This window comes from Lutjanus erythropterus, chromosome 24, assembly GCF_056507025.1.
Source record: "Lutjanus erythropterus isolate fLutEry1 chromosome 24, fLutEry1.hap2, whole genome shotgun sequence".
NCBI lineage: Eukaryota > Metazoa > Chordata > Actinopteri > Lutjaniformes > Lutjanidae > Lutjanus > Lutjanus erythropterus.
The window spans coordinates 16,362,284-16,381,027 of record NC_139340.1 but is presented as its reverse complement, the minus strand read 5'-3'; the positions used below and the strand labels follow the sequence as shown (position 1 = coordinate 16,381,027).

At 44.1% G+C, this 18,744-nt stretch overlaps 1 protein-coding gene across 1 annotated transcript in view; it reads left to right on the top strand.

The window, feature by feature from the left end:
• ptgfrnb (prostaglandin F2 receptor inhibitor b) overlaps nt 1-18,744 on the top strand; it is a 65,852-nt gene that overhangs the window by 10,337 nt on the left and 36,771 nt on the right. The window contains exons 4-5 of the mRNA XM_084713306.1: nt 4,301-4,708; nt 8,663-9,079. Coding sequence (XP_084569432.1) covers nt 4,301-4,708; nt 8,663-9,079 — 825 coding nt within the window. The remainder of the gene's footprint in view (nt 1-4,300; nt 4,709-8,662; nt 9,080-18,744) is intronic.

Sequence of the window (18,744 nt, the reverse complement as noted above, 5' to 3'; positions counted from 1 at the left end):
AAATCCCCTCATGCACCTCCCCCACTGTACCTATCAAATGTCCTTAACCCCTGTACCCCGTCCTGCATACAATATTTATTCCCAGGATGGTGAAGGCATGTCCTGCCCTGCCTCTGACTGGCTTACCCTGATATTCTTACCTAAACCCTATCCAATTACATTCTTTATGACTAAACCATCCCGTAACCTACCCACCCCGAACGACCCGAAGCCCCTCGTCTCGGGGAATAAGAGCTTTATAAAAGCTTGGGATATTTGTATCCAAATCACGTAAAATAATAAACTAAGACTTGGTTAAAGGGACTCTGTTAAAGGGTCACTTCAGCAGCACGATGAAAACACATTTTCCTGCTCGCCTGTCGTGACGTCCAGCCAACGCTTGACTCAGACACACAGTGGACGTGTGTCCAGAAACAACACTGTGGTTTCTCAGGATCGTCTCCAGACCTCGCTGTGTTCAGCTTGGATTCTGACTATTTTCTGACACAGAAACAGAAGGAAAGAGAGAACCCCATATTCAGCATTCTCCTTTGAATTTAATTGGGTTTTTCGCTCACAGTTATCCAGTCGGTAATTACACACATATTTTGGCAACTGTGTCGGTTTACATCCACTGCTAACTCGAGCCCAAACACACAGCATGTTGAAAAAGGCAGTTCCTCATTTAGAAACTATACATTGGAAGGAGTTCAGGTACATTTTCTACTACAAACCCCGAAATTTGAGAGCTGAAGTGACAAAGAGGGATTGTCTGACAGCAGGTTAGTTAGCTCCATAATGCACCATCATGTTCGGCTGCTCTCTGCTTCCCAGCACGGCTCCCCAGACACCTTGTTAAATTTAGACCTGAATTAACTAGGCAGGCTGTTTATGTGCCAGAGAGATTGTGTCGTGTATATGTAGAGCGTATGTATTAGTGAGCGGTGTGTTTTGTAGTGTGCGACGGGGGGAGAGCGTTTGTGTGCGTGAACGAGACTGTCAGTCCTTAACAGAGATGATGAGTTAGATTTGCCGCTCGAGGGGCTGTACCAGTCGAGACTTGTGCACCACGTTCATCAGCGCTCACACTCCCATAAACACACACACATACACACACACACAGCTTCCATCGCCCCGCTGAGGCTGTTTGGTTATGTAAGAAGCAAGTGAAGCACAGGTCGCTGAGGGTTTGAAAACTCCTTTCAGGCTAATTTTAATTGATAGAGCAAAACGCAGATTATTCGTACTGCCTTCGTTATCTGCCACAGACACTCACATCATCACTGCAGCACAGCAGCGCTGCTGTGTACCCTGACTTCCACTGCAAGTCTCACTGGTGTCCAGTACTGTCCCGTCACGTCCACAGTTTATATTTATTACCTTAAGGATTCCAATTAAAGTGCTTTAACCCATTTGAACCTTTTCTCAGAGTCATGACACACTCGGGGATTAAGATGGAGACGCACACTCTTGGAGTCTGAGCAACTGAGGCTGAGTAAACATAATGCGTCTGCACGACTTATGCAGGGTTCAGACTACCGGAAATCCGCCCAGTAACAGCCTGACCCGACAAATGTTGGGGCGTCAGGAACAAAAATGGGCATTGGCCATTGTCGGTGGTTTTATTGTTCACCACGTCTGGGGCGCTTCGTAACGTCCCGACAACACATGTCAATTTTTTTGCTTGTTGGAAATGATTTGCAATGTTTTTATTCATGTTTTTCACAACTTTCTTGGAATTGGGTTTGTAAAAACTTCGTAGAACAGCTCATTTGCAAATGATTGCATTCTTTATTATTCACGTTTTGCATGGAAGATGATCCGGCCAGCATCATCTCTGATTGGTCAACTATCTCTCAAACAAGCAGAAACAGCCGTCGATTGGCAGAACTCCATCACCCATTTGAAACACTGAACAAATCTGAGATGTGGGAGGCTATGTGGAGGTCTGGAAGAATTTTTACCTTGTAATAAGGCTCAGAATATCCCATCGTGGTTCTTATATTCCTGGAACACTGACGCTCTGTTCTGTCCATCCATATGGCAAATGTGTTGAAACCTGTGGTGTCACTGACGTGCCAACTGATGGCATTTTTGACAAGCCTGACTTATCCTGACAATAATATCTATACGGCTGGTTAAGAACGCTGCCAAAAGCCTGTTGGATGGATGACCAAGTGCATTACTGCCTGACGCTCCTCTGACAGGGATGTGTCACTGCCAACGCTGGCTTCCGTTTCCCCCACATTTTGTCCGTCTTCTGAGCCACAGTCAGGCCTTTTCCGGTTTCCTGCACCAGATCTTTCAAGGTCTTCTTCAGTTTTTGGGCCTCTGACCCCCTGACCTGAAAGCGAAGTCGTGGTGATTTGATTCAGGAACTTGAGCTGCCGTTTTAGGGAAACTCTAAGCTGATAAATAAAAACTTCAAGGAGTTAAATGCTTCTGAACATGGATAAAGTTCTGGATGGTGATTTGCTGAAGGATTTCAGTAGATTTCCTGCCGGATCTGACCCTGGTGGCTCGCACATTCCAGCCCGCTCAGGGTACAACCACTGCTTGTTCTCTTGTTGACTAGCAGCAGAGGGACCAACGTCTCCAGACGAATCTTGCTAGTAGTTTATTCATTGGAAAGTGGAATCTTTATTAACATTTAAAAACAGGACGTTTCCACCAGAGATACCGCTCTGCACTCACGGCTTCTTTTTAAATTAGTGCGTAGAGACTCTGTGATCCGCTATATTTAGAACATTTTCACCACCAAGTTATATAAGCTAAATATGACTCGAATATAACGAATGTATCGGTTATCAGCGAGCGAGTCCATGACTGGTTGGCTCTTTGGGGTGGTTTTCGTCATTTTATTTTGCTCATCTAATGATCTGAGTGACAACATACAGCCTGTAGAACCAGAATATTTTCACGTCTGATTCTGCGTATTAACGATTTACTGTGATCCAATCAGAGTCAGCGATTGTTGTTGTGTTTGTGACCGTGAAAAAACGAGCAAAGATGTTTGGTTCAAAAATGCAAACTATCCCTTTAATATTTACCAGCCAAAGCTGAGATGAGCAGTGTTTTTTTTTCTGCCCGAAGGCTTTAAAATGGGTCTTTCCCACAGGACGTGAACATGGCATGAATGTAATTCCCATAATTCACAGCTCCGTACTCCTCATTCCCAGCCATCTGCCACTTCTTGGATTCGTTTTTAACGCGATTATCAGCTTCCAAAAGGGATTATTCACCGTTTATTTGAAATATTTTGGGATGAAGCTTGAAACTGGAAAGCGTTCAGAGCTCGATCACTGTCTTTAATTAAATATCTCACCTGATAGCGAATGTGGACACACCCCGGCTTGGTGGCATTTAGTGCTTTGATGCATAAAGGCTCAAAATAATTCGGTGATGATAAAACAGAAGCTGTAATTTGTGTTGAGCAGTGTGACTGAGCCTGCCACTCAGTTTCATTATTAACCCCCCATGTCTTCGCTGCAGACGCGTCGTTCATCAAAGCATCTAATGTCTTTTCCTCCCCTGTTGTGAAAGCCGAGGTAAAAACTTTTATTGTTGTTGTTGTTGTCGTGCTCCCAACAGGATCCCATCCAGCAGCGAGACGTTAGTTCCCCAATTTTTTAATTTCCCCTCGCAGAGTGACTCATGATGAGCCGCCTTCATGCGTCACAACAAGAGGCGAAACAAAGGCTGCGAGGCGAAGGTTGGACAGTTTCAGGAAACGCAAAACAACACGAGGCGAGAGTGGAGCAGCAGAGTTTACTGTGTTACCTGAGCAGGCAGGTCATTAACCTTTATGAACACCCCCCCCCCCCCGGATGTGTTTCACACAACTTCACAGCTTTATCTGGAGCTCTTTGTTTTCTCCTGCGACCTTGACAACAGGACAAGAGTTCAACGTCGTGCTGACTTACAGGAAAAACCAGGAAGTTTACACCAACCTTAACCTTAAGTTTACCCTGAGCCTTGGAGTAAACTGAAGTGTGGCCTACTGAGGCAAAAATGAAGAACGTCGTCTTTATTTAACTGAGATCTTTGTGTTTACAGCTCAGAATGTGCCTACAGTAATAGACAGCGAGGAAAAATGGGGTTAAAATGAAAATATTCTGCTTATTATCCAACAAACTCTGTACTAGCAATTAAAAAATCCAAACAAATACCATTAAAACTTAATTTGTTTTGTTTTCTAGGGATAGGTTGGGTTAAGGTTTCGGGTTAAATGAGTGAAAGTCGTCTGACTGTGTGTGTGTTGAGAGTTTTTCCAGTGTCATTAATGTTTCCTAAAATCTTTCTCATCTCTTTTTCCCATCAGTCATCCCCAACACCCTCAGGGTCATCCCTCAGGCCCCGCCCCCAGTCGTCCCAGAAGGAAGCGACTTCACGCTGTCCTGCAACGTCACCCGGGAGCTCGCCCACGCCACCTACCTGTCCGTCACCTGGTCGGTGAAGAAGGGCACGGCGTCGGAGGACATCTTGACATTCGGCCCCCAGGGGGACGCGGTCGCCGGGCCAAAGTTCGCCCGGCGCTACGCCGACGGAGGCATCCGATTGGTTCCCGGGAAGAATGGATTGGTTGAGCTGGTGATCACCAGAGTGACGTCGTCTGACGAGGGGATTTATGAGTGCAACGGGACGGAGTGGACGCACGAAAACGGAGGGAAATGGATAAAAATCGTGGAGAGCACGAAAGAGATGGGAACTGTTTCTGTTACTCCGACAGGTAATAACCGCAGTAGTTTCACACGTTTTACTTTTGATTCAGGTCGTTTCAGTCAAATATTTTCCAAGGACGACTTCCCAGGTGGTTCAGATGTTCGATTAATCTAGAATTACTCTGAGGGAAAATTTGAGAGCTTTAACACAAAAACTCAGTGAGTTACAGCTGCTGAGACAAAAAGGGTTACAACCAGCCCTGGTCTCCCCTTCTTCACTTTTAACGGAGTGCAATCATTTGAATCTTAATGTTGGGAAATTGGAAATCGAGACCGCTTGTGAAGTTTTATTGACAGAGATGGTGGTAGTTGCTAAGCAACCAAGATGCATCTCCAACTGTGCAAAAAGTAACAATACAACAGTGGCTATTTCTGTGGGGTCAGTATGACCGTCTGTGGCTGAAATGGATAAAAATGATCACATTTTCTTTGCCTCTTGTGTCATTTATGTAAAAAACATTTTAAATGAACATGCAGGAAAAGTCAGGTACCAGCAGTGTTGGATTGTTTTTAATTTAATAAAGTTGTTGCACATGTAAAATTGAAAGTGGGGAGGCCTGCTGGCTCGGTTTTTGGAGCGTTCGCCCCGTGTGCTGGAGACGTGGGTTCGACCCCTGCCTGTCTCACTCCCTCTTTCCTGTCAGCTGTCCTACATAATTAAAAGCAAAAAAGCCCCAAAAAATATTTAAAAAAAAAGACAAAATGACCTCCTCAACTGGTCGTTTTATAAGAAATCAGATGTAACATGTTGGTAAAACTTGGAGAGGCTGGAAGATTCTTTAAAGCCTGCAGCAGCGAGGGCGGTATCGATCTGTTCATCTCAGCCTTGGCGAGAAAGTGAATCAGCATATTTGAGTCATATCAGACTGCTGCCACAGCTTATTGCTGTTCACACAGACGCTGCTCTGGTCGCCGCACTGTTTACACTGGAGAGTTGACACAGAGACGATGGTGTAGGCGAAGTGCTGTCATTTTTATTGGATTTCTTCTCATAATTTGACATCCGTTAAAAAAAAAAAAATAGAAGCCATTGTTGCTGCCGTAGGAAGCTTCCAGTAGTTGTAACAAAACGCCCGTGGCGAGCTCTCTGTACGGCGGCTGGAAGTCATTCTCACGTTTGAAATGTTATAGACCACAAGAGAGAGATTCAGCTGATGTGAGGCTGGTTTCTGTGGCTTCCAGCGCCGTCACTTCGAGATTAGAAAAGAGTTTAAAGAAAGTATCTTGTGTCTCCAGCGGGAGCTGCGTGAAGCCTGATAAATGTCCTCAAGTGATGTCACTTGAGTCTGAAAGCGAGCTCGCCAGACCTCCAATCAGAATCAGGTTTTTAACAGAGTCGTGTAATATTTTAGTGTAAACAACGATTCAGACCGAAACATGGGAGCACAGAAACAAAATCTACAAAAAAGTGGATTTGGCATCTAATAAAAATCTATTTTTGATACACAATAATTTGAGAAAGGTCTGTAGCAACATTATACTCACTGTCAGGGGTGGAAGTAACTCATTACAAATACTCAAATTACTGTAATAAAGTAGTTTTGGTGGTACTTTTACTCTTACTTCAGTAGGCATTACACTGTGTAATCTACAAAGTTATTTTTAAAATCATAATGGAGTTCCTAATTACAATTTGGATAAACATTCAAACTAGAGCTGCTCCATTAATAATTGATCATTAAATTAATCACTAACTATTTTGATAATAAGTTAATTGTTTTGAGTCGTTTTTTAATTAAAATAATGTCCAGATTTTCTGATTTCAGCTTTTTAAATGTGAATATGTTCTGAGTATTTATGGACCAAATAACTAATCGATTAATGAAGAAAATGATCAACAGATTAATCAGTAATGAAACTGATCAATACAGGAGAGGAATGAAAACAGTCCCGACAGTTGAAAACCTGTTTTTCACCTGATAAGACTGTGACAGGATTAATTGATCGATGGATCGGTTTGAGTCATTTTGTCCAAAAAAAATCTCAGAGTTCTATGGTTGGAAAAAGTAACTAATACTCTGAGTAGTTTTTCAGAAGAATACTTTGTACTTTTACTTGTAATTTAGTAATATTTTAATAATGTAACAGTACTTTTAAGTATATCTCGCAAATCCCTTAAATTATGGGAACTTTGGTTCCAAATAAAGATAGAAACATGGCGGTGTTTGGTCTCGCCTTCGTCGTCGGAGGGTCCACGGTTTCAGTCTGGGTCACATGTGCTACTGTAAAGTGATCCTGTGCAACATAAACTTGGCATTAAGGGCTTCCCTGCACATCCGCAGCAGTAATTAGACCTGAAGCAGTAGTGCCGTCGTAATAAGCTTCTGTAGATAATTATACCAAAGGGAGTGATAGATAATCTTCAGATCTCTCTCAAGACTTGGCTGTGGATAAAAAAGGTCACTGCACTGGATGTGTTTCTCACTCTTCTGTGCTCGGATGGAGTGATACGGGAGGAAAATGAAGGACGAGAAGAAGAGTAGGAGGGACGTGGGAGAGTTCCCTCTCTGTTGTGTGGCTGTCTTTTATTCTAACGGCGTCCTCTCCTCCGGGAGGCTCCGTCTCTTTCTCTGCCTCGCTCTGTCCCAGGACGCTCGTGACCCTCACTGTCTGTCTGTCTGTCTTCTTGTGTCCTGTGAGAGGCCCCCCGGACTCACACGCTCCGTCTCTCTCATTCACCGCGGTTGCCGTGGTCACCGTATCTTCTGTCCTTCTGGGCTTCCATATCCTCTTAAGTGCTAGAAAGCAGCCAGAGGTTTGTAATGAAACCAGAGACGAGCGGCGCGCGCACACACACACACACACACACACACACACACACACAGGTCTCAGGTCCATTGTGTCCCAGTCAGTTGATATTGACTTACTGACTTGAGTAAAGAGGATGAGAAAAGTCAAACAGAGTGGGCTTTGTCTCTTTTGTCCTTTTCCAGACACCGTACACAGACTTTTCCCTGCATGCTGCTGTCCAGGTTGTTACTGGAGACCAAACCTCTGATCCAACTGTCGGTTTGAGGATTTTTAATTCTTTAACATCACTACTGAGAGAAACCAAACATCTGCACATCTCCATTTCTACATTAGTCTTTACATTGGCTTCCAATTTCACATAACCTTGACGGTTCTCAGTCTAAATCCAGTAATATATATTTTTCTCCTGGTCTGCGGTGCTGTTTATCCCTCTGGATTGTTTTGGTCTAAGCTGCAGAGTTTTGGAGACATCAACCGTAGAGAAAGAAATAGCGGGACGCTGGCGTTCAAACCACAGGTAACACTAATATATGTGACATGCACAGCTGGGGGCCCCTTCTGCTCATCAATTAGAATTTGTGGTCTCAGTCACAAAACATGAGAGCAGCTCAGAGTTGACGGCGTGTCTGCGCTTGCATCGCGTTTTTTAATTTTCACCAGGCATTAATCGGACGGCCCGACATGCCTCAGAAGTGATATCATTGAGTCTGACACAGGAGTGTGACCAAGACTCTTATTAGACACATCTCACAGTGTGACACGCATGGGAGATTGTTGTAAACGCACTGTCAACAGGCGCCTTAAGACATGTTGTGACTTTGCAACTGGCCTGCAGTTCATAGGGCTGCTGGGAGTAAGTCATACATGAGCAAGTCTCAGGAAAGTCCCAAATTACTGTGGTGAGAATCAAGCAAGTCAAGTCCCTGCTAAAAGTGAAGTGAGAAAAAATTAACATCAACTAAATGCTGAAAAGAAGAAGAGTTCGCTAACAGTTGAGCTTTTGCAAAACCTCATTGCAGCCAGTATATTTTCTTCAGTCCTGACTGAGTGAGTCTGACTCTGATTTGTGTGCAGAATAAAAATAATTGAGGCATCTTTTAATTGTTTGTCTTATTAAACAGTGTTTGTTAAAGCGTTATCTTGTTTATGCAGTATGTTGCCTGTACACACAAGGATGATGTGACTGATGTCTCTATCTCTGTCCTCTCAAGGTCAGTCCCTCAGCGTGAAGGCTTCATCCTCCTCGTCTCTGATCCTCTCCCCCGGTAACACGCTGACCCTCATGTGCTCCGTCGCCGCCGACAACCTGCCCGCCCTTGCCCTGGAAGTGACCTGGCTGGCAGACGGCCGCGATATCATCACCATGGAGCGCAGCGGGGTGGTGATCTCCAACACGTCCTCGAGCGGCGGAGCGCCGGGGAGGCGCGGCGAGGCGAGCCTGGAGCGGACGGGAGCCGGAGAGTACAGGCTCGGGGTGAAGGGGGTGAGCGGGGAGGACGGAGGATTGTACGCCTGCCGCATCCGAGCGTTCATCGAGAAGGGAGGAAGGAGCGCGGGAGGAGGAGGGAGGTGGCACATGGCGGCGGAGAAGACGTCCAGCCCTGTGACGGTGAAAGTGGCGCAGATCAGTGAGTGAAACCACAGTTTTATATCTTTCTTTGTGTTTCATTTGAGCTGCAGACATTTTGTCAGTTGTATATAGAAACACAAAATATTAATTCATTGTTTTAACATTAAGTCAGAATTTTCTCTTTTTAAGTAAAAACTAGGAGATGCATGACAGTTTTCCTCTCAAACTTGTGAAGTAATTAGTTTGAGAGGCCTTCCAAATATTTGTCTGCAAAGAAAACATCAGTGAGAAGACTGGCAGTCGCCGGTTGTCTGCGCTGCATTTCACAGAACCGCAGGATAGAGGTTGCTCGCAGCACATTAATCACTTCACTTTAGTTTGGAGCACAAAATGAGAAACACCCAGTTTTCCTGTGCTTTCAGTAGATCTGTGTGAAACGCCATCCTTCAGTGAAATTAACAAAAATGGTTAAAGGGGACCTGCTATACTCATTTCTACCTCTATATTTTTATCTTTGCATGAGTCACATTTATCTAATGCTGGTCCCTTGCCCCTCAACTCATCCTTCATTCTGAAACAGGAAAACGCCTACTTTGTTTTGATTGGCCAGCTTCCAGAAGCCTAATAGCATCAGGCTACAAGTCATTTTCAGTAGAAGCTGGCCACATGAAGCCAGAAACTGATGCCTGACACTTGTCGCTCTGTTGGGCTTGATGCACTACAAATAAAAGTTGAGCTCGAGTTGATTTTGGTGAAACTGGATCATATTTCATGGAGAAAAAGATAGCTGTACTTGTTGCCAAAGTAACCTCTAAATGTAGCTGCTGTTAGCTCAGTTAGCTGTGCAGCTAGCGATTGTTTCAGCTGACTGCGTGGTTTTAAAGGCAGGAAACAAGTAAAGCTATCCGTCCATCAAGAAACAAGAGTTTATCATTGTCAAAGTGTGCAGGCCAGGTTTTTCTTTTCTTAGATTTTGGACACTTTTAGCAGTATTTTTAGAGGACATGGTGTGTTCGGAGACGCTCTCATGTCCAACACATCAGACATTTGAAGAAAACGTAGAGAAGCACGTGCATGTTGTGTCTGAATGATTCCATGATATGTGGATGTCTAACAGAGCCGCGGTCGGTGCCACAGATGAATCTGGAGTCTCGAGGGGAAACTCTTTAATCCTGTAGTCAGCCTGTCGACTCCTGCTGCGGGAACGATTGATTAGTCATGCCTGTCCTGCACTCTGCTACCTCTGGCTCTGCTGTTTGTGTGTATATATATACATATGAGTGTGTGCGACGCTCTGATCCCGCCTCTAAAGAGCGGCGGTGTCAAACACAGTCGGCACAGCAATCAATTACCGGCATGGTGGGTGGTCTCTCGGTCTGTCTGTCTGTCTTTTCTCTGTTTCCATCCCTCTTTCACTGCGTTCCTCAATTTTACATCATGTTGCATTTTCTCTGGGAGTGTTTGGAGGTTGGCTTGCAGGGTGGTGTATTAGATACGCAATTAGATTTGAAATTAGTTTCTTTATTTCATCCCAAATAAACAGGGGCCTCGTGTCAAAAATTGGGGTGCTCATTCACACGAACATTTTTCATTTAGACTCTTAAGAAGGATGCTTCGATCAGGCCTGTAGGAACAATTCCAGTCGCTGACCAGGAGGGTGTGAGCGACTGAGGCGATGAAACGAGGACTTATAGAAATATTTTTGACTGTTATTGCAGCTATATTGCAGGGATGACTGTTGCCGCTTTCATAAAATATTAATCCAGTAGACGTCACTCTGAAATAAAACACATCAGGGTCTGCAGACGTCCCGTCGGTGATTCTACCTGGGCCTGCAATAACGCGAGATCTGGCGCTATCACATTATTTCCAGGCGCTGGTAAAATTAGGGAAACAAACAAGAGAAAATTGTGTAAAACTTGACTTTAAGGACCAGTGTGTCAGATTTAGGGGGATTTATTGACAGAATATGGAAGAAGAAATGGCATATAATGTCATAAACTTGTTTTTATTCATGTTTAATCCCTTCAAAATAAGAATCATTGTTTTCATTGCCTGAGAATGAGCCCTTTATCCTACATGCTTGGAAGGGGAGGGTGAGACGAGGTGTTTGTAATCTGCAAGCTCACGGCTGGATGCTGCTAAATCCTGCGTACTGGTCTTTTAATGAGCATAAATACAAAAGCTTGAACTTAACTGTTGGCTCTGATGGTTGAACTTCTTAACGGACTTGTTTGACAGACTGAAGCTAGTTAGCTTAGCTTAGCATAAAGAGTGGAGGGATAAAGTTCCCCTACCTCCACCTCTAAAGCTTGCAAATCAGCATTTTACCTCTCGTTTGTTTAATCTGATAACTTGTCGTTTTATGGGGAGTTACATCCTGGAACTGTTTCCCTGTGGCACCAGTGACTTCCTCTCTGTCTCAACTGGTTGCCTGGCAACCTCACGTAACCCTGGTTCTCCAACTGATCAAGCGAACACGTCCGTTTTTTCCACCAGTCTTGAACAGGACCGTTGTAATCAAGAATGTGTCATCAGTGAAGGGTGTTGCACAGTTTACAGCTACCTCTCCATGTCCACATCCACTCTGGTGCAGACTTCAGGAAAACCTGCTATTTTTTGGTTCCAGCTGATGGGAGCCATCTTTTTGAGGTCCAGAGCAATTTACTTTTGGTCGAACTGCTCTGAAATCGTAATCAGAGCCTGATGTGAGTCGGTGGGAAAGCGGTAACAGAGTTTAGCTAACAGTTTAAACGCCATCCTCTGCAATTTGAGTTTCACCAAAGAGGTTAAAAACCAATATTTCAAACTGTTATCAGCTGTGACGGAGGGGAACTCTGTGGTGATGGAGAGACCGGCAGACTGGAGGGATGTTCTGACTGATCAGAAAGCCAGCTGCTGTTGTGCCAGAGAGCTGTTGGACTTCTGACAAACTCCCAATTCCCAGTGAAATGAATGAAATGGACTTTAATGAATAAATCAATACTTGTTACATAATGGCTCTCTCTTCAGCTACAGTACTATTTAATGCTTTAATGCTTTTGGGAATTCCCAGGAAGTGTTTTGGCAGATTGACTTGATAAAAGTTTACTGCGAGATCTGGAGGCAGAGTGTCATTTTATTTTAGGGAAGTGGTAATTACTCTTTTTTTTTTTTTCGGGGAAAACCGTTATATGTAGGGAACAGAAGACTTTGAATAATATTTCTGGAGCCCAGTTCGCTTTTCTTGGCCATAATATTGTCAGTTCTGTTCAAAAACACCTCACAGCTCTTTATTTCCTCTGAGGGGATTAGGATGGATGTCCGCCACATGATACTGACATAAAAAGAAAAACATTCAGGTAATATGTCTTTTTACCCATAATTCCCTGCTGTGCATCCAAAACCTGCCATCTTCTCTCCTCTTTAATTAAATAATGTGTGTATTAATCTGTCAGGAAAACAGATCTGAAACAAATTAGAAAATATTCCTTCTGACCAATTTCAGAACATCAAAATCTAATTTTAGATGAACACAAAATATGTTTTGTTTGACTTGTTTCTTTCTGTATTTTTAGTATGTTTGGCAGAGTTAACCTCTGTCCAGAGTTTGACTGTTTGGGGTTTGGGAAGGTCAAAAGCAGCGTTTAAAAAAAACAGTTTTGTGCACGTGCACAATGTCAGTATTTTAAGATGCTAAGTCATTTTCTTTAGATTTGAAATCACAATTTTGAGATGCTAAGTCATTTGATGGGATGCTAAGTCATTACTTTGAGAAAATCTCTCAGTGACTCACAGGATCTTTCTTTCCAGTAAACTGGTGGAGATGAGCTTCCATATAACACGACAGTCGACCCGCCATGATGATGTCACTCTTTAAAAGCCACTGAAACAGAATGTGGACCAGACACTAAAACTTTTCACTGAACCTAGATTAACAAAACTTGGACACTCAATCCACTCATTCAGTGGTGTGGAAAACCCAATTTACTAAATAAACGAATTAAATTAAACTGCTAGGATACAATAAAACACATTCAATTAAACTTAATGACATTTATTTAAATGCCTTTTCAAACTGTATCTGACGTCTGATCTACTGACTGACAGGCTGTTATCACCTCCATCAGTTTGTCTTCACTGTGTTTTTGTGGCTTCTCTCTCACTTCCTCTCCCTTCTTGTTCCCTCCATTGTTTTGGCCGTCACGTCGCTGCTCTGCGGCCAGCAGCTTCCTCTCCTCTCCGGCCCAGTTTTGGTTGGAGAACGCTTCAAAGTGTTCCTAAACGCTGCAGAAGTTCTGCAATACAGAAAGAGCACAAATCTGCACGTCATGTGATAATAATTTAGTGCAGTCAGCAGGAGTGCTGCTCACTGTGTTTCCTGATCCATCAGTTTTTATTAAACAATTCGGCCCTGCTCTAATGTGGTGCATTTCCTGTTGCTGCTTCACAATAAAAGCTTCTTGTTGGTTGTGTGAAATGCACAGTCCCACCCAACATGAGCATGAACACCTTGAAGAAACACTGCAAGTTCAGTTTCTTCATCACTGCTTTCTTCGCCCCCCAGCGTGGTTTTCCTCATCCTCTCAATGTTGGACTGAGGGCAGAACGGACGCCACACCGACGCTGTACATAAAGCGGTGTGGATGGCGCTAGCTGTTTAGCACGCTAACTTCAGTAGGCAGCTCTGCAAAACAATGCATAACATCAGAACTGTAATTTCTTTACGTTCTGTCGGTAATCCTAGTTTACATTCAGTCCCATCGGCTGTCTTTTTATTTTTTAAATCAGCAATGAAATTAAACCGTTTTATTTAAACCAAAACCAGATATTATCAGTGCAAAGTGTCTCCTGATTGTATGTCAACTGAAGCCGTTAGTTAAAATAAAATCCAGCTCTCGTACGTTCAAAGAAGATTCCTGAAGCCTCGAGGATCCGTGTTACATTTAGAAATATCAACCGGGCTTTGTGGACACACACACACACACACACACACACACACACACACGCACAGCGAGCAGTCAGTTAGCGTGCGGGCACAGCTGAACTATCAAGGAACGTGATCAAGAACATTTTGTCAACCTCTGCTGTGCGTGTGTGTGTGTGTGTGTGTGTGTGTGTGTGTGTGTGTGTGCGTGCGTGTGTGTGTACATGGATGAGAGCGTGCACGTTATCTGCATGCTTAGGTGTGTGTATGTGTGTGTGTATCTGCTGAGCATTTTCGATTAAGTGTGTGAGAGTGAAACTAGGTTTGATGAAGGAGTGTGCTGCACACACACACACACACACACACACACACACACACACACACACACACACACACACGCTTCAAACACCGTCTTTATATGTGTGTGTGTGTGTGTGTGTGTGTGTGTGTGTGTGTGTGTGTGTGTGTGTGTCCCACATACTGAGGGTATGAGGCTCTTCTCACTGGTGGAACTCCTACATTTTAGCCTGGGGGTGTACATTACACACACACACACACACACACACACACACACACACACACAGACACACACACACACCATGACAGCAACATTTCTAATTGACTATAGCTCACATGTAGCTCACATATTTCATCCTCATTCCCCCTGAGTGTGAGCTTAAACTTTGTGTGTGTGTGTGTGTGTGTGTGTGTGTGTGTGTGTGTGTGTGTGTGTGTGTGTGTGTGTGTGTGTGAACCAGTCAGTTCCTATTCTATTGATGTGCGGCCTTGAGGTTGCCCCCTCTTCCCACGATGCTATGCTGCAAGCGCGGCCTACCAGGATGCAGAAAATAAGAGTTGGAGAACTTGTTTAGGAGCTCCCCACGGCAGCAACACACACACACACACACACACACACACAGTGAAAGAGGGTGTAATTCCTCTCACCCTCGGCTACACTTCCGCTGTGTGTGTGTGTGTGTGTGTGTGTGTGTGTGTGTGTGTGTTGTTGTGTCAGCTGGAATTGTTGTCAACGGAGCCGCTTCACTCAAAAAAAGGGGTCACTTGTATTTCATACAAATTCAAATTTATTATTTTTTAATCGCTCATCAGAATATTTATTCATGAATGCAGAGTGCAAATGGGAACGTGTGTGTATATTTAAATATAATCTGGATATGGCTTTTTGCTCGTATTTACTCAGTTTCAGTGTCCGATTTTTATTGTTTTTACTTGAAGGAAACAGGAGCAGTGAGACTTTAACGCAGAAACTCCATGTTCGACTGCGCGTTCTAGTCCGAGGCCGCCTGAAATAAACGTCACGACATTTATTTCTGTCCAGAGTCGCATTAATTTTTCTAAACCCTCCCAGATTTGAACTGCAGCCTCGTCACATTATAAATTAGTTTGAACAGAAGCAACACAAACGAATTTTGTGAGAGTTTAGCGCAGACACGACCACAAATCTGAATTAATCTGAATTAAGCTCGCTGAGATGTTTCAAACACGTGTTTTTCTTCCATGTGCCTGTGTTGGTTGTGGGGAAAAAAAGAAATGAGTACACAAGAGACAGGTGGCTGCCTGTTTCTGGTGAAGTCTAGCAGTTTGCTTTCAATTAGCCACTAGCTGTCAGCCACTAGGAATATGAAGCAAAGGCGTTTGATCCCAGGCCCAACGGCTCAATGTGCCCCGACGCTCCCCTGAGCCCGAGTTTAACTTCTGCTGCCGCTTCTTTTCATTGTATTCAGATACTCATGACAGATACTCGCCGGTGGACGCTTCAGAATTTTATTATCGGGAAAAAAAAGTACGCATTGATCAGAAAAGTTTGTGCTGACAAAGGGATGATGCCTCAATCATCCGGGCTTCATCAGGCAGGATGAACTTTACTCAAGTAGAAGTACAGAAAAAATAACATAGAAGTGCTGATTCAACTTGTGTACTCAAGTAAAAGTGTAAAAGTACAGGCTCTGAAGTGTACTCAGAGTTTAAACGTAAAAAGTTGCCATCTTTTTTTTGTTTTGTTTCTCTGTTTGTCTTGTTGTGTCTGTCTTGCATGATAAACACTGATAGATAAACCATTATTTTCCCCATCCATTCAGGTGGAAACCAGTTTTTGATGTTAGGAAGAAAAAATAATCAATAATTCCCCTTAACTGCATTAAAACTTAAGTACAAGCCCGAGCTGAGACACTTCAACCAGTCAGTCTGAGCAGTGAGTAGATGGTTAACAGTCGAAATCCGGTTTCTCTGGGTCTCACGACACGACGCAGCGAGGAATTCAGCGATCATGAGTGGATCTTTGTGCGGTTCAGCTGCTCCTCCGCACTGAGAGGGAGCCAGTGGAGGTGATTCAGGCGCAGAGCGAGGTCACGCCCCGACCCCTTTGGAAGTGTCCCAGCGTGACTGATGGGAGACCCCGAGACCTTCGGCGCAGACGGCCCGCGGTGTCTCCCGGCTGACCCGGCGAGGGCCAGGTGGAGCTCGGGGAAATTGCCGGAGGATATAAAGGAATGTGTCCCGGTCCTCACGCAGCGCGGAGCGTAACCAGCACTGCTCTCTATAAACAGCAGATCAGATGACGGTGTTTAAAGGGCGACAAGCAGCTCTGCAGTCTTGCAGCTTTACTGAAATTTTAGCCTCCACCAGATTAGATTCCACCCGATTTTTGAACCAGTTCCATTAAAGTTCCTTGGTGCTTGGTGTGGCAACTTTTTGGGGTTCTGACCCAATTTATTTTTGGTGCAAATGCTCAACTAGGTGCACGAACTGTAACTGGACCAGTTCCTTGTGTGTTGAAAAGTAAATTTAGGTGGAAAATGCTCCAAGTTTATAAAGTCCTCAACTGAATTTGGACCAGAACAAACGAACTATAGGCGTGAAAACATCTGACGTCTGTAGCTGTGTTTGCGTTTGAGGTGTTCCAGAAATATCTTCAACTTTATTTCATACAGGATTGACTGATGAACACCACTTATCTTCCCTGAGGAAACGGTTTAAGATGCCTCCTCGACTCAATGAAAATCTCTCTGCAGCTCAATTCAGGAGCCTGTGCATCGCCACGGGCTGTAAGAAGCTCCAGTTTGTGGTTTTTGTGATGTTTAGCATCTATAGTGCTCGGTGCCTGCCTTCCTGTTGGAGAGCTGCCACCTCCATTCACTTAAACCAGTGCAGTGTGTCTGTGTGGAGCCAGTGTTGGCAAGATTTTCGCACTTCTTCATCTATTATTTGAGGAGTATATTTATTATTTACCCTTTACTGTATATATTGTACAGTGTTCCATTACATGCTTGGCTTTTTGCACATTTTTCAACATCTCCGCATAACATGTAGCATGAAATTTAGCACCATTCGCTTGCCAAAGTTGTGATTAATTTAATTTTTTTTATATATTTAGTCATACTGTGTCACCCCAGTTCTCTCAATGGGATTAAATGTTCATATTTTATCTATTGGAAGTGCAAAAATTGGTGGCTGTCCCTGTCTGTACTGATAGAAAATCCTTGGGAAGCCTGGCATGCGTAGTAACAGATGACTGTAATCTTCCTGCACACGCAGTAATCTGATTACATGTTGTTTTAGCTGTAAATGGTGATGTAAAAAGTCCATCTGCTCAGTGTGTGTCAGCCGTACTTCCCCCTCCATCCTGGGAGACGCACAGAGTGTTGACAGAAAGAGGGAACGGCTGGAGTGGCTTATTCATATCTGGTTTTCCTATAACTCTCACACACACACACACACACACACACACACACACACACACACACACACACAGCGCACACACACGCCTGCACGCTCCAGTGAAACCAGAGCGTCTCACATGCCTCTGGTTGTTTTGGCAGAATCCAGCGTTCTTCTGTTCCTGAAAACCACTGACTCGGCCGTGTTCTGAAGTCCGACTCCCTTGTCCCGGTCAGTGGACTCGCTCGCCGCCAGGGTTAGCGGTCAGCGCGTCCCCCACCTCCTCTGCCGGTCGCAAGCATGTTATTATCGTGGCACACGGCCCACCTGTAAATGAGCCGGAGCAGAAAATGCACTGACCAAACACGTTCCACTGAAAGGCGGCTTCACGCCCTCTGAGCTCCCGTCGAAACATCTAAAGGCTGAACTTCCTCGTTTGCTGTTACACCGTGAGAGTGTACGTGTGTGTGTGTGTGTGTGTGTGTGCTCACCTGCAAAGTGGACTATGATGTTTTCCCGAGGTCAACTCTTAGCCCAGGTCTAAGAAAAGCCCCTTCCAACATTCAAGCTCCTTTTTGCTCAGTTTTTGGTCTCCACCCTTTCTGCTCTTTAGCTGCTAAATGCTCTGCTCTTTGAAACAATTAGTCAATCAGTGATCAATGAGTTTGCAGCAATTTTAATCATCGTTTTTAGTAATTTTTAAAGAGAAAAATGGCAGATATAATGTAGCTTTTTCTGTTTGATGACTTTTCTATGATAGAAAACTGGATGTCTCTGTTTTTGGACGATTTGTTGGACAAACCAAGACGCTGCATACGGCATCATGGGCTCCGGGAACCATTTGCTGATATTTAATCGATTTATTGATAAAAGAATCAGTGGATTAATTAGTTGCATCCTTACAGTCGTAGTTCTTTCGCTCTCTGAGCTGAGCGGCCGGCGTGTTTGCTAATGATCTGCACCGAGCAGCAGAAAAATAATGAATGAGATGTGATAACGTTTGAAACATGTCACCACCGCACTTGACTGCAAACTAAGAGTGTCTAACAACGAGCAGCTTCATAAATTGAACCCATGCAGTGCGATGCAGATGAAAGCAGTTTGTTGTGTTATTGACATTGACCTATTTTTCCTCCCTC